Here is a 22,195-nt window from a genome sequence, read left to right on the forward strand (position 1 = left end):
GCAAGGGATCAGAGCTATTGTAATTGAGAAAGTTTACTCATGGGGGTTGAAGTCTGAAGTCACTATAGGTAAGAAATGAGCTTAGACCAAGCTTGTATGCAGGGCAGTTGTAGCCGTGTCAATCCCAGGATAGTCAAGAGACAAGGTGGGTAAGCTAGTATCTTTTATTGTATCAGCTTCTGATGGTGAGAGAGACAAGCTTTTGAGAGCTTTGTGTGGCTCAAAAGCTTGTCTCTCTCACCATCAGAAATTGGTCCAATAAGAGATATTACCTCCCCCACCTTGTCTAGACCAAGACTGCAAATTGCTAGAATTAAGTTTTAGTCATGAGAAGGCATGTTTTGTTTGTAATCTTTCCTCTCTTTCATTCTTACTTGAGATCATTTAAATCTATCTTCTTTGTTAATAAACTTATTCTTATCTTATTACAGAACCATATCAGTGCAGTGCATTAATATGAAGTATGGGTCCTCAGCCAAACTAACAAGCTGATGAGCACGCTGTCTGTTTGAAGGCAGCAAATGCAATAACTTCTGTGAAGGTCCAGTGAGAGGAACTGGACACTGCAGGGGAGATGGTTTTAAATTTGAGGAGACGAGGGACTGTTGATGACACCCTGCAAGGAGTAACCATGCTGGTGGGAGCCAGGGTAAGATAATTGTGCTGTGAGCAGACTGCTTGTGTCGGGGCGTGAGTCAAACCTACACAGATGCCCCCAAGGTTACAGGTCGGCAGTAACACAACCCTGGCTGATCTGGATGAACCCCTGTCATAAATATAAAGGGAAGGGTAAACACCTTTAAAATCCCTCCTGGCCAGAGGAAAAAACCCTTTCACCTGTAAAGGGTTAAGAAGCTAGGATAACCTCGCTGGCACCGGACCAAAATGACCAATGAGAAGACAAGATACTTTCAAAAGCTGGAGGGAGGGAGAAACAAAGTCTCTCGCTCTCTGTCTGTGTGTGTGATGCATTTGCTGGGAACAGAAAGTAATGGAGTCTTAGAACTTAGTTAGTAATCTAGCTAGATATGCATTAGATTCTGTTGGTTTAAATGGCTGAAAAAATAAGCTGTGCTGAATGGAATGGATATTCCTGTTTTTGTATCTTTTTATAACTTAAGGTTTTGCCTAGAGGGATTCTCTATGTTTTGAATCTGATTACCCTGTAAGGTATTTACCATCCTGATTTTACAGAGGTGATTCTTTCACTCTTTCTTCTATTAAAATTCTTCTTTTAAGAACCTGATTGCTTTTTTCATTGTTCTTAAGATCCAAGGGTTTGGGTCTGTGTTCACCTATGTAAATTGGTGAGGATTTTTATCAAGCCTTCCCCAGGAAGGGGGTGTTGGGTTTGGGGAGGATTTTGGGGGGAAAGACGTTTCCAAGCGGGCTCTTTCCCAGTTATATATCTGTTAGACGCTTGGTGGTGACAGCAATAAAGTCCAAGAGAAAAAGGAAAATAGTTTGTACCAGGGGGAAGTTTTAACCTAAGATGGTAAAAATAAGCTTAGGAGGTTTTCATGCCTGTCCCCACATCTGTACCCTAGAGTTCAGTGTGGGGAAGGAACTTGACAATCCCCATTGTGTCACAATCATACTATCACCAAAATGAAACAGTGTAGCTACTGTAACTGCAAGCTTGAGAAAATAGGCACTTTCTCCATTTGCCTGTATAATATGTGAACATTCAAACCCAATCTATTGTAAAAACACTTTGTCTAAGTAAGGACTCATTAAAAGAGCCCCTTAACACTTGCTTATTTCCTTCTCAGGGTCTATTCATGCTCTATACTCTTTCCTTTCACTTAGCCATTTCTGCTGTAAAGTACTGAAGCCTGAGTCTTCATCAGGGCACTGTTGTGTGTCCCTCTTGTTTCCCAGAATGGAATGCCATCTAGTGCCACATACTGGTAATAGCTTCCTCTCCCATACCTGAGTTTGGCTGGGAAGAGTCTGCCTCAGAGTCACTTCCTCCTCCAATGGAGAGCCTCTCGACTCTGTTGTTCACAATAGCATCATCCTCTGGCCTCTCTGTTGCAATAGTCCGCTGAATATTTTGATACCTGCATATTTTGTGCGAAAGAAAAAAGGTAATTTAGCTATACGTTTTAGTGGAATAATGGTACAAAGCATTTTGCTGCTCACAAAAATGCCTTTCTATCTCTTTCTTAATGAGTTGGAAAAATCAATACTTTTTTGAACTTTTGAACAATTAAAATATTGCTAAAATCTGCATGTACTTTTAAAGCACCAATGGGCCTGAGTCTTCCCTGTCTTGCACCTGTGTAAATCATCCACATTCCACAGGGATCAGTAACTATACAAGGTGAAAGGCAGGGAAGAATCAAGTCCCAATTTGTCATAGGTTAACATAATGAATCACACAGGGCCTGATCCTCTGCGGTGCTGAGTGTCCTCAACTCCCAACAATTGCAATGGCAGTATGCTCAATGTGTTCAACACTTCACAGCCTTGGCTCCATAACCATTCTTCTTCTTTTTTTACTAATCATTATTATTAGTCATGTTTGTTGTGGTAGTGCATAGGGACCAGCCGAGAACAGGCTCATTGTGCTAGGCACTGTACAAACCCAGAATAATGCACAATCTCTGCCCCGAAGAGCTGACAATCTATTAGATAAAACAGACACAGGGAAGAGGAAAGTGGTGTAACACACTAGTAGAGTGAACAACATAAGGGCAGGACATGTCCTGTTAGTTCCATGCTTTTTTTTCGTGTGTGTATGGATTGAATTTGGTGATGATAAGCTGAAGGGAAAGGGTTGGAGGGGACAGAGCAGTGTTTAATTTGTGCCAGGGTTTGCCAGGACTGAGCCCTGGCACCTCTGGGCTTGGCAGTTCATAGCCCTCTGGGCTTGCTGCATCAGTTATGAATGTAAAAAAATTGCTTGAGCCCTGGCATCTTTCATTACAAATTAAGCACTGGGACAGAGCCGGTGAGAACAAGGAGGGAAACAAGGAGGACGATAGAAAGGCAGGTGTGGACTGAAGCTTTTAAAACCTTTTTCTCTGTTATGGCAATTTCATGTTTGACTTCAGTGAGACTACTCTTGGGCTTAAAGTTAAGCAGGTGCTTAAATACTTTGCTGGATCAGGGCCAGAGTGTTAATGACATTGCAGGTTTGAGTCCCATAAAGGATGTTCTCTTTTATGTGTTTATGTTTAAAATATGCAGTATACAGTACTAATTCTATATATTATAAAACAGAGATAAATAATGTGGGAAGTCAATCCTGCTGTAGCCATACTGGTGACTCATTCATTGAACATTTGATAGACTAGGGGTGAGAGAACCTCCATAGCTTCTAACCTTTATGTTCATGACCAGGCCCCAGCCTGGGATTCTGATAATGTATGTCAAGAATGTGACAAATTTTAAATTATTTAATGAGAAATATTTTTAAAAATAATAGATATCTATCTTAATCATTTTAACTAGCTTCTGCTGCACTCTGATATTTTTAAACACTTTTTGTTGTCTCATTTTCATTAGCTCTCAGCATTCATAATGGGCCAGATCCCCACCTGGCATAAATCCATGTAGCTTCATTGATTCTATCTGATCTTTGGCCCAAGGTTCTTTGTCTCTCTTTTTTTCCTAGTTTCTGTTCTTCTTTCTTTCATCTGTATGACTCCAGACTTATGAAGAGTATCCCTCCATTTTTCTCTTTTTTTTTTTCAGTTTGTTTTTTTTAAATATGCATTTATGCCAAGTTAGATTTTTTGGCCTGAACTCAAGGGGTTAATGTCTTCAAAGTGCCATGACATCTCTGAAGACAAGTAGTCTGGACCTTGGTTTTATATCCCATTCAAAAGACAGCATCTCCAATAGCATATTAACTCTCAACAAGTTACTCGAGTTTAGGCTAAATTATGGAAAATGGGTGAAAATTTAATGGATTTATACTTGACTAACACAGTAGTTTTCATTTCCCTCAGTATTCCAAGTTTTCCTTTAATGTAGCTTTTAATAGCTCAATAAATAACATTTAGAATTGGTTAAAAAAGTAAGAGAATTGGGGATTTTTGTTTTTAGATAAACATATACCTTATAAGCAAATTATTATGGTAGATTTCACAATTACATTAATTTACCTCCTACTTTATAAGAAGCTTTTAAAATTTTTATTCACTTGACTGTAGGCTAATTGAGTAAACTTTCCACTCCAATACTGTAGGAGTTTTACAACACCCTTATGCAACAGCATAGAAGAAAAAAGTAGTTAATATAGTCAAAAGTTTTATATATATGGTAACTGTAGCTTCAATTTAATTAGATGTTAGAAAATCCCCTGCTGGCAAACTTTACACAGTAATGCTAGCTGTATGCCAAAAACAGGCTTTTTTTGGGGGGTCTAGATATTGTAAAATTGTCTTATATAAATACCAGAAAATGCCCATGTAATTGTGTTTAAAAAAAACAAAACAACAACTTTGAAAGGGCACCAGTTATGGGAATGCATTTGAAAATCGGTCCCTTTTCGAAGTGATTTGTCAAAGAAAGAGTGGTTTAGAAAAACCACAATAGAGGCTGTTTTTACTGTACTATTATCTAGTGTGTAATTTATTATTATTATTCATGTAAAGACAAGTCTAGTTACACAAATGCTGCACACTTTAACCAGATCACAGTGGACTGTTAACCATGCCATGTAATTTGAACAGCGGTGGCTGTTAACTGCTTCAGTAACTGGAGGAAAGGCAAGAAGTGCTGTAGTAAAGGAGGAAGACTCTTCTAATAAAGAAATATAGGGATGTTTGTCTAGATCTTGTCCAGACTTTAGGTCCCAATCCTGCAAAATGTCCAATAAAGTCATTGGGAATCTCTGAGTACCCAGAGAATGAAGGATTAGGCCCTTGGAACAGAATACTCACAGGCATTCCTTTTAAAAACTAGATTTCCAATACTTTGTGGTTTTGGCAGGGCTGAAAATAGCAAGCTTTCCTAGTGATATTTGGTATTTCCACTCCTTCTCCAAGATGAATCTAGGAAGTGGGAAGGTGAACAGATTTGTGTGGAAAGAAAGCAGACTGAGCTTTTTTTCAAACCTCAAAAGGTTTGGGGTTCCATTTTGTTTGAGTTTGGGGCTAAAGTTCAGGCTGACTTTAATTCTATCATCCAGGCTCTTTTTATACAGTTACTTCACCGCGAAAGGATTTTCAAGCAGAGTTACCAAAAACTGTTCCAGGCAATGAGGTTTGACCTACAATAACAAAACTTTTTTTAAATGGTTGTTGAAAATAATATTCAAGCCTAAGTAGTGGTTTTCAACAACAGCTTAAGAAAAGGTTTTTCTCACAAGCTGGTAATCCAAGTTACCTGAATTTTTTGAATGAGCTAATCTTGAAACCTGTTTCAGGACAGAGATAATTTCTCTATTTCACCCAGCCATAAAATATAAAAATTGCTTCCCACTTCTGAAATACACAGATTGGTGAAGTTTGTTGCAATGGCCAATTTGTATCCCTTTTGCTGGAATTTTTGGAAATATCCATGGCTACACAAAAACAAACATTGTCATGACAAGAGAAGCCTCCTAAAGACTTGGTGGTCTATTCAGCATTTTTACTTAATGGGGCTCTTTTACAGCAGAGATTAAAGAATTACCAGATGGCTTTTTTGTGCTAAGAAACCATGGGATTCCACAATTACTCAGTTGTAATGTGCTTAGTCTCCACTGGGAATCAAGTGAGGAGAAATATGCTACTAATGAAAATCCCCTCCACTTCTCACTATATATCCTAAATGCTAAAAATACCCATATATAGATGAGCAGCAAAGGTATTATTGGCTTAATTGCAGTGTATGAAATCATTAATGATCAAATCCTAATCCAAACATGGGTGGCAAGAAAAGAACCAAACTATACGAAAACATGGAAAACTAAAATGTAAACCAAGGATGTCACTTCAGTGGTTCTCAACCAGGGGAACATGTACCTCTTGGGTATGCAGAGGTCTCCCAAGGGGTACATCAATTCATCTAGATATTTGCCTAGTTTTACAACAGGCTACTTAAAAGGCACTAGCAAAGTCAGTACAAAGTACAATTTCATACAATGAAATGTTTATACTGCTCTACATACTATACACTGAAATGTAAGTACCGATATTTATATTCCAATTGTTTTATTTTATAATTATACGGTAAAAAATGAGAAAGTAAGCAATTGTTCAGTAATGGTGTGCTGTGACACTTTTGTATTTTTATGTCTGGTTTTGTAAGCAAGTAGTTTTAAAGTGAGGTGTAACTTGGAGGTACACAAGACAAATCAGACTCCTGAAAGGGGGACAGTAGTCTGGAAAGGTTGAGAGCCACTGACTTAGGCCATGTCTAAACTAGCACTTATATTGGCAAAACTTTTGCTGCTCAGGGGTGTGAAAAAACATAAGTTTTGCCAGCATAAGCATTCGCGTGCACGGCGCTATGTCGGCAGAAGACGGTCTCCCACCACCACAGCTACCGCCACTCATTGAGCTGGTTTTATTATGTCGACAGGAGAGCTCTCTCCCATCAACATAACAGTTACACAAGTGCTCTTACAGCGGCACAGCTGTAAGTGTAGATATGGCCTAAGGGTATTGCCAATTAATCTGAGCTAGCTAACACAATTGTCATTTCTAGTTTAGACACTCACCAACGTTTGTTCTGGTTGTTTGTGGCTCACCCAAGAGAGTTGAACCTCATGGAACAAATGGTGACTGTCTACAATAAATTTATGATAGTATTCATTAGCTCAGCTTAATTGGTAATCAATTAACTCAAGTTACAGCACAACAAAAAACGATAATTTACACAGGCCCTTAATGGCTGCGGACAACATCTATCCAATTCACTGCAAGGGGTTTCCAGAAATGCCTGTCTTTTTTCTTTAATATGGTAGCTTGGCACCTTCTGAGGAAAATTATAATTAAAACAAACTATTGCAAGTTCTTACCACTATAAACAAAACTACATATGCTAGTCAAATGCCCACTCTGTGCCCTGCATGATAGGTTTGGAGAGAAGAGGAGGACAATTCCTCATGGACCTGTTTGTGGTTATGATCTGTTTTGCACAACAGACATTTTCAGAAAGCTAGTTAGCCCTTAGAAAGACTCCCTGATGGCTGTCATCTGCAACCATTTTCTCCCTACAAAGGATCTGAGTAACTCCCATATTATTTTCCTGCCATGGAAAGAAGGACCATTGAAGCTCCCTCTGTCTCCTAGCTTGGCACTCTGATGATCCCCAAATGATGTTTTTAAAGTACTAGAAAAACCCAAACCAACATTCATGCCATTTTAAAGCCTATAATCAGAGGATAACAATTTCAGTCTTGCTTATTTAAATAAGAAACTATATCATTACAGTAAGCAGGGGCAGAGGATAAGAAAATGTTTTCTGAGGTAATAGTGGAAGTTTATTGCCCAGCTATTTATTTCTTTTACTCTTCTCCCCTCCATTCAATCTGAAATGCAAAGAAACAAAGGAAACTGTAACAAATCTGTGTGTGTAGAGTAGTAGTTGAACAGACATTGCTATCAGTGATAAAGTTCCCTCATTTGGAGGGAGACTCCCTCTCTCAGGATTCATTTTAAGGAAGTGTTTCTGGTTTCCTCCAGCTGTGCAAAGGGCTTTGAAATGTCTTTCAGTGGGATACTCCTTAGCACTCATTATTTCAAACAAATATCTCATTCATGCTGTGTCACAGCTTGTCAACCTTGCTGATGTCAACAGCTACATGTTGGTGCTTCGCAATCCATGGACCTGGCCGCACTTGGGAACCACTAGAGCTCTATAGTGGGGACATAATTCCAACTGTATGACCATCCATAACATTCAGCCTGCATCACTGGTGGAGGAAAAATTACAAAGGGAGGCTCTCAGCAACTAGAGCTGTTGCTTTCCTGACCTCATCTCTGAATAGCTCCCATAAGACTGGGGTAGGTGTATAGGTGTAGCAGCCGGAGGAGCAGAGTGGAGGTCTGGATGCTGACGCACCTCAAAGCTGTGGGGCTGAAGCCTGAACTCAAAGCCTGATTGCTTGACTTCTCTTCATATTCTCATCCAGACCATCTGTCCTCTCTGTTCTCATAGGTAACACTGAAGCTCTGAAGGATCCTGCCTTCCCACCCTCACCTGGACTGATCCTTCCCATAAGTGGTGGGAGGAAAAGTGAAGGGAAACCATTATTAGACCAACTTTTGTTGGAGGAAGGGACAAGCTTTTGCACTTCACAGAGCTCCTTTTCTTCAGGTGTGGAGAAGGAAACTAGAGTGCCCAAGCAAAATACAAGGTGGGACAGATGGTTAAGTATAAGGGGCTCACACACATTGTAGGAGACCACTTAAAATGAAGTGGGCAATTAAAACTTCAGCAGTCCTAGGAAAAAGGAGCATTAGTAGGCAGCAGGGTGTGTTACATGTTGTTGCAATGGGCCATAAAACTAGTGTCTCTGTTAACTCTGCTGGACACTAAAAAACATGGATTTATGTATTTAAGTTCCCAGGCTTGTCTTTTGAAGGTGTTGTAGAGGTTTCCTTTGAGGATGAGGACTGAGCACGTCACTCTGTGCAATGTACTATGTTCACTTTGCGTCTCTAGACTGTAATATGTTTGGTCAGGCACTTTGCTATTTTTAAACACCACCTCCTGTTGTAAAGTACCTTATGGACTTATGGCACTACATAAAATACTAATTAAAAAGTACAGTGTTTTATCATTGTAAAGCCAGCCTGAAAGTAGCACTGAAAACTGTTTCAATTTATTTTGGGCTCCCAAATTGCCAGTGCTAAAAATGTCACCTTCTTGAAAGCAAGATGCTAACCATGCACCAGCAGTAGGTTCTGACCTGCTAATTGTTATTCAACATTGTACCTTCAAATATATCTCATAGCTTATTTATGTTGAACGTTTTAGTCATTTCAGGAACATTTCAGATGCTGGTTTGGAATAACATGAGTACCATTTCTCTTAACTAGAACATTTTCGTTGTGGTGGTGGTTTGGAATTTCAGTCCAGAATTACTCACCGCCGATTGAGCTGCTCCATTTGTTGGATTGAACCAGATCTGCGTATTCCGTCTGGAGTGGCTGCTGCTGTGGGGCGCTGCCATGTTGTGGTTCGATTCACATGATCCACATAAAATACCCTTCCATGGCTGTCTATCCGAGCTTCCCAGTCTAGTATTAAAAAAGAAAGGAAAGTAGAAAGCCATCAGTTTGAGAAATTTCAGAAAGCCTAGATGCTCATAAGATACATGTGTACATACATACACACGAACATCTGAGCTGGCAAACTGGGTCAGACCAATGGTCCATCTTGCCCAGTATCCTGTCTCGAACAGTGTCCAGTACCAGAACTGCAGGGGAGTGTACAGAACAGAGCAATTAAGGAGTGATATACCATGTCTTCCACTCCCAGCTTATGACAGTCAGAAGTGTAGGGTTGTCCAAGCACGGGGTCGCATCCCTGACCATCATGGCTAGACTAATAGCCGTTGAAGGAGGTATCCTCCGTCCCGTTCTTTTTTTGAACCCGTTTATACTTTTGGTCACAGCAGTAAGTTCCACAGGTTTGTTGTATGTGTAGTATACATAAATACATAAATATTACTTCACACAGAGCCTACAGTCACCCTGTGGAATTCATTGCCACAGGCCATCAATAATGAGTGAGACACAGTGACTATTTTTAAAAGGGACTGGATAATTCTATAACCATTAATGCCTCTTATAGTTCTGCTTCTTGAGGTGAGTAATCAAATTACATGCTTTAGAACATAAAAATTTCCCCATGTAACTCTTACACACAGCATTGCACAACTTGCTCTGTTCATGGTGGATGGGAAAACCATAAGGAATTGGCTACTGGTAGCCAGGATGCTAGGCTTGGTGGACCAGTGATTTAATCTGGTGTGGCAAGTCCTATGTTCACTTTTTTTGTTATGTTTCAGAATAAACTTGATAGTGGGTTTTTTTTTAAAGCTTTCAGAAGGATTACTCAGAGCAGCGTAAGGCCCTCTACCTAAAACTCATCACAGACTGGTTGGACATACATTTTTTATTTTTTAAATCTACCACTCTAATAAGGACCAGATAGCTGAGGAAATTGGTAACAAGATACTGAGCCTTCCACCCTCACGTCTCTTGTTAAAATTACGTCCAAGTTGACCAGAAGTGTAACCAAAAGCCCATACCCATCTGATGGCTGCTTGTTGGCTTGCATGAAATACACTGGTAGTTAAAAGCATCAAGAGCACTGGTAAAGGTGTTAGGAATAAGAGGAAATTTAAGAAGTTAATGAGCTAATCAAATTCTACATAAAAAACCTTAGAATTTTTTGAGTGAAGTTGCACAAATTTGATCTGCTAACTACACTATTGTTACACAAAGATCCATCAGCTGATGACATAGCTGTACAGTAATATATATTCCCCCTCCTGGAGCACATCTGTACCCCCAAGAGTGGTAAAGTCCACTTTTTTCCCCTCTGTGGCTCTGTGTTCCACCTTAGGACCAGGGGTTCTGGGTTCTTTGTGAACCTTCCCTCATACCCTCCAAAAGCAACAGAGAGCTGTGTTTCCTCCTACTGCATCTGGAATCCAACTCCCTGCAACCAGCTACCTTCCCCCAAACACTGTGCCTGATTAGTAAGGAGATAGACGGTGCTGGCCAGAGCTAAGGTGCCATGCCTTATAATGTTATTAAAAATACCTTTGTTATCCATGTGGGTACCTGAGTGGGGGTCTGGGCAAAGGCTAACCAGCGCCCAACACTCCAGATTGGAGCACCCAGATAACAATCTGAACAAAATCATGACTCTGTGTATAATCCGTAAACCCTAGGCAATGATGTGTCCTCCATTGAAACCAGCCTATAGGGACTCTTGAAGGACGTTGGTCAGTCAGGGCCTGTTGAAGAACCCTAAATTCCCAGATAACAGTTGACATCTCCTTGAGACATACCAGTTCACATTCTGTACTCCTGCTAACGCCAACCACACATACATTCACACCTCAGCAAAAACAATGTTACACAGAATGCATTAAGGTAGGTGTTACCCACAAACCAAACCGAATGTCACACTGCCTGAAGAAAGCATGTTACAATGTGTCTACAATGGTAATCCAGCCTCTGAGCAGAAAGCATCCAGTCAAACCTAGCAGCAGCTGGATGTGTCCAGTGCTTGAGGTCAAAGTGGAAACATCAGGTCAGGATAAAGGAGACACAGTGAAAGTTCAAGGAGAGTGTATGAGAATATATCTGCGAGGCGTCATTGTCTTGTAGGGCACGGGTCAGAGCCTTGTGCTACAGCATCTGGCCCGAGAGAGTTGTGTGCGCTGATGTGACTATTCCTTGCCAACATATAAACAAAACTCACAGTTGGTTGATGGGCATTTATTTCCCTCCCACGCAGCATTACCATCACACAGGGGAGTAAGTAATTCAAATGGCATACAACACAGAATTTGTGGTAAGATGAATGGATGGCTGCACAGATAAATGCATAGACTGACAAATAGACAGAGGCCATGATTTTGAGCTCCGTCCCAGCCCGTTTATGTTGCTCCAATGATATAAAGGGTCCAAAAACCAGCCAGATCACCACATGTGGGAATTACCCCTTAGCAGAGGGTTTCTCTGGGCAGTATAGGGCTGACATTATGGCCCTACACCTTATAACTTCAGAGCAGGGGCACACCAGGAGATAGCCTGGGATCAGGAGACGGTGAGGTCACTGTGCTCTGCACTCCAATTATCCTGGGCTGCCAGATGGCCCTTTGGGACCACTGCAGCCCTATGTACATTACAGCAGCCTCTGAGGCTGCTCTTACTTACACCATGAGCCAAACCTGTCCCTGGCAGACCCACAACCCCGGAGGGACAAAGTCACCTTGCTACTCTTTACATCCCTGTCTGTGGTAGATCTTCTAAGTGGTGCAGCTCAGTCAAAGAAAAAGTTCTCATCAGGACTAACAGAATAAACTAAATTTTGAAGTCAAATTGTTTTGGTGCTATGATCAAGCAAGACTGACTACAAGAGGAAAACCACCTCACTTTCTGAATCTACATGTCTCCCAAAAGCCTTTAACTGATTTTCCTGAAACCTCACAAAATATTCTACCATGAGCTAAAATCTGGCATGTGATTTCAGGCACATGGATTTGGCTATGGGAATGTTAAGGTTCAGTCGATACTGTTCTTGTAATGATGGGAAATGATCTTCAACCATAACTATGGACAGATTCTGGTGTCTCCTCCTTTTAGAAGCTCTCAACATTGTTCACTGTAAACCTGATCAAAATGAATAATCTCTCTCCATGGGTGTGGTTTGGGAGGAGCATGAGGGGCATTGTCCCTCCCCCAAACTGCGTGTCTCGGGCAGGCATGGAATTTGCCCTCCGAACATGGCATGTTGGCCTGGCTGGAGCTGCCCCTGCCACGTCTCTCTCTCTCATATTTAAGAGTGATTTAGTTGTGGTAAGCAAGGGAAAAGGGTCTTTCTGCAACACTGGAAAAAGAAAAATCTTCAGATCAGACCTCAGTTTGTACTTCTCATGGGCTTTAAAAATGTCATAGATTGTACTGGGAATTGCATGGATATTAACTGAGGAATTATTTAATTCAATTTCTTTACCAAAAATTCATGTGGCAACTGCACACTGAAGAGGGATATATTCAGGGACAAAATACTTTACATGTATTACAAGTAGGATATAGTGTAGATATCAAAATAATGGGTGCATTATTAAATAAATATTACTATCAGATGATTGTACTTTTGCTTTTGTGTAGATTAAACTCCATCATAATTGCCTTCATTAGGAGCAACTACTTACCTTTTGAGGCTGGTGTTAAAAGGGAGGTGGAATGTATTAATCAAGCCATAGGGCTGAACTTGAATGTCTCCGATCAGTGCACGGATTAGAGTAAATTTCATTTGCATGGCTGCTGTCAGTGTCCTATTAATAGGTAGTGTAGCTGGAAATTTCTCCCCTTCACAAAGTGGTGAGGTAAGATTAGGGGGAAGAGAAATATTTACTTATTACAGATGTAATTGTTCCTAATTCATCATTCACTGGTAGGCCACACAGTGCCCCTAATAAGACTTCATGGGGCTGAAGGCAGTTGGATCATTCACCACTACTGTATAACTGATGCCAGCATCGAGTGGAATTTTCAGTTTAGGAAATACTAACAACTTGGTGCATAAATGATTTTTTTAAATTAAGGACACCATAGGCCAAATAGCTACATTCTTTACTCAGCCTCAGAAGAAAATAGATTTGTTTTTAAGCCTGGTTAGTTTTCAAGATGCTGAGCATTTTTTCCTGTTAAATCATGTGCTAAACTCGAAAGATGATACACTATGTGTTGTAGGGCAGAGAGTGCGCTCTACTGGACAAATAACGCTAATGCAAAAAGTTAAAAGCTATGAAATCCTCCCCAGTAAAGTGCAGAAGTGCTCTTATATGGAAGCACAAAAACATTCGGATAGAGAGAGCTGTAGGTCCATACGTCAGTCACTCTGCTTCAGAGCAGAGACCCTCACATTAACTGTTAGAGGGGGCACTGCAATTGAAATGTGACATCACTAGAATGTGACCTACCTTGTCCCTGTCTTCTCCTCTTATCACTCTGATTAAAAATTGCTACCTGTCTCAATTTTTCAAAAGAGAATCCTGATTTTGAGAATGCCTGGCATTGCAAGCAAGGCTGCAAGGACAAGACAGCATCCCAAGCTGTCTTTGAAGCTGACACAGGGTATGTCTACACAGCAAAAAATTACCCATGGCAGTAAGACTCAGAGCCCAGGTCAATTGATTCAGGCTTGCAGGGTTACAGCCTGAACCCAGTTGTCTACATTACTACTTTTAGCCCCACAGCATGAGCTCCGCAAGCCCACCACACTTGACCTGGGCTCTGAGACTCTGTGTAGACATACCCATAATGTGCCACAGGGATGCAACGATTAGGCTAGAGGACAAACATTAAAGACAATAAGACTACTTTGCCCTTACAATACACACAGTCTTTCATTGGAGGAGCTCAAAACACTTTTACCACCTCACAACACTCCTCTGAGACACTGAAGTGTTATTATCCCCATTGTATAGATGGGGAAACTGAGGCACAGAGCAGTTGTGTGTCTTGCCCAAGATGACATGGTGACACCTACAGTAAGGACCAAATAAGGAAAATAAAAGGGCACATTAAGTGGGTTTGGAACAAGGTGGATGCAGGGGATGAGGAGATTATTTAGAGACATACTGACCTGTACACTGTTTTAGGTTAACAGGAAAGGTTGAAAAAAATAATACATTTAAAAAACTAAAGCTTACTTGGTGGAAGAGGCTCATCAATAGTTGGATAGTGATGGTGGTCAGGCCTCAGGGAAGGAAGCTGGCTGACTGGCTGAGAATTATGGAGTAAAGGACAATCACCTATGGACAAGATATTCAAGATATTCATATTCATTCAGTGTTTTGGCAAAAAGTGGTTTAAAATGCACTACTGTAAAACAAGTTACTAAAAGAACTGAAAAAAAAACACAACAAAAACAAACAAACAAACCAAAAAAAACAGGGCAGGCAACCACCTGGTGTATTAGCTGCTATGGCTTATTCATATGTCCAGGCATGGTTTTACTAACTTACATGGCAAAGAATTATTAAAATAATGCAGACAAGGATCCGATCTTGGGCTTGAGCACATAATAAGAAATGATGGGATAGATTCTGGACTCATTTATTCTAGATTTACACCAATGTAAGTGAGGAGAATCAGGATTGATGTCTGAGAAGTACTTCATAAATGCTACCAAGTGCAGGGTTTTGGGAGTTCCTGCAGGAACTTGGAAGGACCATACAAAAATCCCAGCTCCAACCTTGCATTCACTCCAGCTAAATGCCGAGAGCTACTTTCTTTGCTATTACAAAAGCCTCCTTTAGAGCAAATCCACAAGAGTGTATGTGAAGTGGTGTGGCAGGATTTTGCAGTCCCTGCAATGCAGAAGGCATGCATCTGCTGTACTTTTAAAGTCATGGAAACTAGAATATAAACAGTTCAAAATTCAAACTGTCAAGTTTGAGTGGAAGGTGGGGAGAGTGAGAGAAGGACCAAAAACATAGGAGAGAGGTGGGGTGAGGAGAGCAAAAGATAAGAAGACACAGGAAAGAAGGAACCTGAGATAAAGAGGGGGGAGACCTGAAGTACAGAAAGAGAAGAAGAGACTGAGAGATACTGTAGATGAGGCAGAGGAAGATTTTTTGAACACTGTTTTGTATTAAATATGTACCTATATACATACATCCAAATGAAAACTGTACATATATCCATCCTGGTGTCCTGGTGATGTGAATAAATTACTCAGCATTTGTGACGTCACTAGAATCCTTTCAGGAACTACAACCTTATTGTGTGGAGGACACATTATTCCTTATGTTAGAACTGAATGTGAGCACTTGGAACCCATACTTTTGCACTTCATGGGTACTAGAATTCAGAGAATATTTGCCCCAGTCCTTTCTTAAAATCTTTGTAGCTCACGAAAGCTCATGCTCAAATAAATTGGTTAGTCTCTAAGGTGCCACAAGTCCTCCTTTTCTTTTTGAGAATTATATACTGTTTCCCACTGCTGGTCACTTTTTCAAGCTGCGTGACAATAGTTTTCCTACTGAAACCTTCAACTCCAGAAAGCATAAATAATTTGCCCCGGGTATAAAACAGATACAGTTAAAATCCAAGGTAAGCTTAGAAACAAAGTGGTCTTTAATGCTTGTGATATTGCCAGAAAATTATACCACTGTATTTAAAAAAAGAAAAACAGGACAGAACCATACAAATAATGTTGATTGGTTTAGCCACCTTTCATGTCTAAATCTTACCACTCTATAAAAACGAGCTATATCTTGCCATCTAAGTATAAATTTAAAAAAGTTATCTAAAATATATTCCCCCTTAAACTGCCAATATATAGAATATAAATGTTACATGGAAAGGCAGAAGGGAATTTTATATGTGAATTTAATACACTTTTTTTTGTAAAAAAAAACAACAAAAAAACTTGCACCATTCACTAATGAAAAAAATTACCTGGACAAAATGTAGGTAAAGTTACACACGCACCTGGGTGCTCTGATGATATCACACCCCTCTGAAATGTCTTCATTAAAGCCTCTAATAAGTGTATAGACACATCTCACAGTTACATGTCCCCCCTCTTTGAATACAAAGTAGAATTATTTTAAATTACTATGCAGTGCTGCAAACACATCTGTAATAATGGTTAAATTTTCCTGTTGCTACAGTTGTCACCAATTGCCAGATTATCAATCTGTATTTCTTTACTTACCTCACCATAATTGACTCCCCCTAGTCAAGTTAGTTACGTCAAGCCAGCTGAAGCATGGGGTGTCAGTCACCTGGAGCAGATGAAGGCGACCATATCTACTGTACTTTTAATAACCACCAAATAAATTAAACAATGTGATCAACTATTGAAACATCTCACACAATATTAGAAGATCATGGTGAACTAACCAGTAATGCTGTCCTTCTCTTGTATTCTCTCTCTACTAGCAAAAGTAAAGCCACAGTGAACATTCTACAGTGCCCTTTAAATATACTCAAGAGACATCTCCAGAAATCTGAAGCTTAATATCAGAGTACTGCTGAATCCATTTTTCTGAGGGCACAAACTCTGTTCTCTTTCTCTGTATGTACACACACCACAAAACAAATAAAAAAGCCACACGTGCACCCTTCTGCACACACACACACACGAATACTGTCTATACCAAAAGAGCCTCATGTACAGTGAAGAGTGCCCATGTTACTGAGTGTTTCTCTCATCTCTGTTGCTGTGTAGTTCTGGGAATTTTGATTCTTTGGACTAGATCCTGCACTACAGAGCAAATAATTAAGGGTATGCAGTACATAAATGTTTGGAAGGAGGCCCAAAACTGGCATATCCAGGACCATGCCAGGGTAGGGAGATCCTCTGGTGGCACAGTTACTCATGCACCGCTGCTATTTCTGTTGGAGTAGGGGATGTGGCTGGGGGAAGGATTGTATGGCTGGGGCCGGTGATCCCTCGTGCAGCCATGGTGAGCAGCTAGTGTAACTCAGGCTGGAGGAACATTCTAGCACAAGATTGGGGGACCCAAGGACTACCTTTACAACCCCTCTTTTCCCCTTTCCTGCACGCTCTGTGACTGTAGCCAAGCATCTGAACCTGTACTTCTTCAGTCTCAAATAATCAGTACACAAGCTGAAGAAAAGACAAGTGATTGAACTCACTGGAGTAAACTGAGTGACGCCAGGGAGGAACTGAACACAAGGAATTGAAGTGTCCAAGAATAAAAAGAACTAAACAACTATGATGACAGCATAAACAGACAACAATATATCTCTATATGCAGTATACCTACAGAGACATGTGGTGATAGGAACTGTATTTGATAGTTATGCATCCAAGGAAATACAATCTGTCGCAAGTGAAATCTGAGGTTGATTTGGGTGAATGTAGGGGGACAAGGTTAGTAAATTGGGTTTATAACAGAAAGTGGACTCAACCTAAACTAGAAAATACTAGGACTTCTCCATAATATACTCTCTGTGTGTATGGATTGTATATATATTACATACACACACATATTGGGCCAGATCCTCAGTTGCTGTAAATCAGTTGATTTACACCAGTTCAGGATCTGACCCTTCATAAACACACACAGATCTTCTTGTCACTTGTAAGACACACGGTAGCACACAAGATATGTAACACTGAAAAATCCCTTGGAAGAAGGGTCAGACTGGTAGAACTGGTGATCTTAATTTTGACCGGATGTGTAAGATGCTTGATTTATTATTATACTATTTAACAGAAACTGACGATAGAAATGCTGATCTCTGATTTGTTTTTTTCAGCACAGCCTCAATTATCCAACCCCCCCAATACCTAATACAGGTCACGTCTCCCATATATTTATTAATAATACTGAGAATTCCTTTTTTATCTGCAACTTGAATTATCTAATGCCTCTGCTGACATCCAGATAATCAAGGTTGTTCTGCATATTGAATCTCAGAATCTAACCTTCTCTTCTGTTGCTCGGACCTGCTACTGGGGACTCTAGAGTTTCTGTTGCTCTTTGTGGATTCCCACCATGAGCTACGAGTTCATCTGGCCACTGGGCGGAGACATCCACTTGCTCCCTGTCCAGTTCAGGGCTTTGCACTGAATCTGGCACTGACTCAAAGGCACTGTTTTCCTCTTCCTCATCATCCTGTGAGGAAAAGACCGTGCTCTCAGAAATCTTTGCACTGTCAACAGAGGAGAAACGGGTATGGCTGGAAAAGCGATTGTTACTGTCGTAACAGGACGGGCTGTAGCAGGACGTGCTGTAGCAAGATGTACTGTAGCAGGACGTACTGTAGCAGGACGTGCTGTAGCAAGAGGTGTCGCACTCATTGTCCCCATACGGTCTGGAACTTGATTCACTCTCGCTTCCAGTCATGGGATGTTCCCCATCCAACAGCTGCTCATTTAAGTCTGAAAGGTGCTCAATCGAGGTGCTGCGGGGCACAGTCCCCCGGCTGAAATACTCATCAGTTCCACTTTCAGGAGGAGGATCTGCCGCTAGCGTCTCAGACTCGCTAACCACATCCTTCTCTGACGCTTCCTGGACTGTCGACTCTTCGTCATTCTCGCCGCCTCCCTGCTCCTCCTCTCCATCACTACTCATCTGTGCTGAGGGCAGGCTGTGAAGCAGATTGTGGATCCGTATGTAGTGTGTGCGAGGGGTCTCAGGCTCACCACATGCTGATGCGATCACCGTCTCCAGTTCAGACACAGGCAGGGAGCAGGGCCTGTTTTTCCTCTTCCCTGTTGTTCTTAGCTGCAGCTTATTGTCTTCCTCCTCCTGGGCTGAAGCCCCTTCCTCATCCTGAATTTTCTCTACGTCCTTGACAGTCTGTATGTCTGCACTCACCTCATCAATATCTAGTGCTTCTATGCTGGTAAAGAAGTCGTCGTGTCCCTGAGTAACAGAATTGACTTTATTATTTTCCCTAACTTCAGTCTCCAGAGGAGGCGTGCAAGCCAGCAGAGCCAGTTGCTCAGAGAGGTCCATAGCGCTCAGGGAAGGCAGCACTTCCCCTGGGATGGATTCCAAGGACTCAATAGCATCTGCTGGCCCTGCATCAACCTCCCTATTTCCTGCTCGCTCTTCATTTAAGCTGTTCTGGTTGACTTCCCCAGGGCTATCAACATTGACACCATTCACATTGCATCCATTTAGCTGCTCTGGAGCTGTACTTTCTGAGGTCACTGTGTCGGTGCAGGGAGGCTCACCAAGGATTTCCTCTGCAGCACTGTTCACAGGGCTTTCCTGCAGTTCAGCTGACTCAGGATCTGCACTAATGGAGACTTCTTCATCATCTGCGTGCAACAAGAAAAGAAATTATTCCACTGCCACAATGATAGATACCCATCTCCACAAGATACCTTTCAAGATCCATGGGTCCTACAAGTGCCTATCACAACATGCGGTGTATTTCATCCGGTGCACTAAATGCCCCAGTAACAACTATGTGGGTAAAACCAGAAAATCACCACACTCTCAAATAAACTCACACAGGAAAACGATAAAAAGACAAAAACACCATATTCACCCATGGGTGAACACTTTTCACAAAACAATCACTTCATATCTGACATCTCAGTCCTCATCCTCATAGGGAACCTGCACACACTTTCAAAAGACAAGCCTGGGAGCTTAAATTCATAATGTTGCTAGACACTAAAAATCATGGACTGAATAAAGAGATGGGATTTATGGTTTATTACATCTCTCTGTGGCCCACTATCCCCCCTTTTTTGTCCTATGACTGCAGAGGTGTTAACTGGCCACTTCACCTTGAATGGTCTCTTACAATATGTGTTAACTACTTATGCTAAACAGTCTGTTCCACTGGGTATTTAGCTGTGACACTCTGAGTACCTTTACCAGACCCAGAGAAGAGCTCTGTGTAAGCTTGAAAGTGTGTCTCTCTCACCTACAGAAGTTGGTCCAATAAAAGATATTACCTCACTCACCTTGTCCTCTAACAAGAGGCATTTACTGAATCAGGGGCAGAGGTTGTGGGAGCACAAGCATCCACAGAAATCCAAGAAAATTAAAACCATACATTATCGTGTTACACAGATAGGTGATTAAACAGATTCTGAGACGTCTTGATTTTTCACTAGGAAATATCTGAACAATGTGTGTAACAATTGGCGGCCTAATCCCGGTAGTGTGTACACTGCTCTCCCTGCTGCAACCTGTGCCAGGACTCCTCCTTCCTGGGAATCCCCATCCAGGACACATTCTTATAGAAAGGGTTCAACCATTGCTCCCAGCCCCCCACATCCCATTACTGCTACTCCAACCCACACCTAATACTTCTCCAAAGAGGGGAACTGAACCCCATTTCCACTTCCACCCTACCCTACTGGGAGGAAGGAATCCCCTCCCCAACACACACATCTTCTGACATTACTCTTGCCCACCCCACCTCCTCCCAGGGGTTACTCCCTACCTGACATAAAACCTGAGGCTCCTAGTTGCAACCAACGTGCTTTCACCACTCCCCAACTGGCCCAGTTGTACCCTGAAGGTGAGAAAGGGTTGCACAAGCAGGGATCACATTTTCCAACTACTAATATAACTATTTCCTTTCAAAGTAAGCACTCATAGCCTGACAGGGGCTCTGTTACAGAGGGACAGAAAGATTCCCTGGGCAGTACCATTGGATCCTCACACTGAAATCTAGCATCAAGGTGGCACCATCATTACAGGACTGCCTAATAACTAGAACAGGCCAAAAAATGAGAACATTTTTTTCTGAAAATTTTCATGGAAAAATGTCAAGATCAGAAAATTTCCAAGCAGCTCTACTCCCCCTAATGAACATTTTATTCATAGGGTACTCAAACCCACAGGCCTCTGTGCAAATAACAAAACATAGTTAATCACAGAAGCAAGATACTTATATTGATGGATTAAATACAGCATGTAAAAGGTTAAGTCCTGCTGGAAAGCTGAGATCTAAAACCGTGATAACAATTTCTTCCTCCATCCCATGGTTTCCCTTTCTCTGTCTTGTTGTGTATTATTATCTGTTTATTTATTTTGCTATTATGATGTTGCCATCATTTCTCACTTAAAATTTGTTATGATCTGGAAAATACCTTCTCCCTTCCCCCCGCCGACAACAGTCATGAACACAAGAACTAAATCAGTCTAAAACCATGTGTACCGGGTAAAGCAAAAACTTGGTGTGCCTGAAGGTTGGATATGACACAATCAGAAACTCTATATGGTGCTATTTTTTTTTGCGGCCAGTGGAAGAAGTAATGCTTAATGTGAGTCCTTGCTGATATTCAGAAAGGTCCTGATTCAACAACAATATCTCTCTATGCTATTCTGATATTGACGTAATGGATTCTCAGTGGTGAGCTATGTGGAATACACAGCAGAAAAAGCATTTTTACAGACTGGCTGCCAATAAATTCTTATTAGTGGACAAGACTGTGACTTGGAATATGTACCCTGTGAAAGGGAGTAAGCATGACCAGAATCTCCTCCCACCCTTATATACCTATGTGGGCTAAGCACACCTTGGATCTGGGTAGATAGGAGTAAGCAGAGCTACTCCCTGCCTGGAGTAGGTGATGTGGGAGTGTGAAGAACCTTAACTCTCCCGGAGTCATTCTATGGGAGGAGATGATCCTTTAATAGTGTAGGCCAGTAGTAAATGACTTCACACTCTAGGAGCAAAGGGAAAGCAGGGCAGGGATTGTGCTTCTGCCATGGGGGGTAGCTTATGTACTATCCTTTGCTCATGACCCTGCCTAAAGGCCCAGTCTAGCCCTAAAAGAATTCAAGCCTCTGTAGGTGAAAAGAATGTAAACAAAAAATTCAGCTCTCTGTAAATAAGGCATTACTGAAGAAGCCAATACCTGGATGGATAGAAGAAGTTATCTCAAACCGAAACTGCAGCTGACCGCTGACGTGATCTGTTGGAAGCCTACGTCCCAGAGTGTAGCTGACAACCCTGTCCCTGTAAGAAAGCAAGTACTGTTACAGAGATTGTAAACTCATCCACTATCTACAGCGAATGGAGAAAGCTGCTGTATCCTTCAC

At 41.3% G+C, this 22,195-nt stretch overlaps 1 protein-coding gene across 5 annotated transcripts in view; it reads right to left on the bottom strand.

The window, feature by feature from the left end:
- The window catches only part of HECW1 (HECT, C2 and WW domain containing E3 ubiquitin protein ligase 1), a 353,214-nt gene that overhangs the window by 87,831 nt on the left and 243,188 nt on the right, over nucleotides 1-22,195 (bottom strand). For 3 of the 5 annotated variants that reach the window (XM_073332820.1, XM_073332821.1, XM_073332819.1), the window contains 5 exons: nucleotides 22,012-22,112; nucleotides 18,103-19,446; nucleotides 14,348-14,449; nucleotides 9,035-9,185; nucleotides 1,933-2,063 (listed from right to left, as the gene is read on the bottom strand). In XM_073332820.1, coding sequence (XP_073188921.1) covers nucleotides 1,933-2,063; nucleotides 9,035-9,185; nucleotides 14,348-14,449; nucleotides 18,103-19,446; nucleotides 22,012-22,112 — 1,829 coding nt within the window. The remainder of the gene's footprint in view (nucleotides 1-1,932; nucleotides 2,064-9,034; nucleotides 9,186-14,347; nucleotides 14,450-18,102; nucleotides 19,447-22,011; nucleotides 22,113-22,195) is intronic. The other 2 variants (XM_073332823.1, XM_073332822.1) reach the window with 2 other exon arrangements.

The sequence above is a fragment of the Lepidochelys kempii genome, chromosome 2 (assembly GCF_965140285.1).
Source record: "Lepidochelys kempii isolate rLepKem1 chromosome 2, rLepKem1.hap1, whole genome shotgun sequence".
Lineage (NCBI taxonomy): Eukaryota > Metazoa > Chordata > Testudines > Cheloniidae > Lepidochelys > Lepidochelys kempii.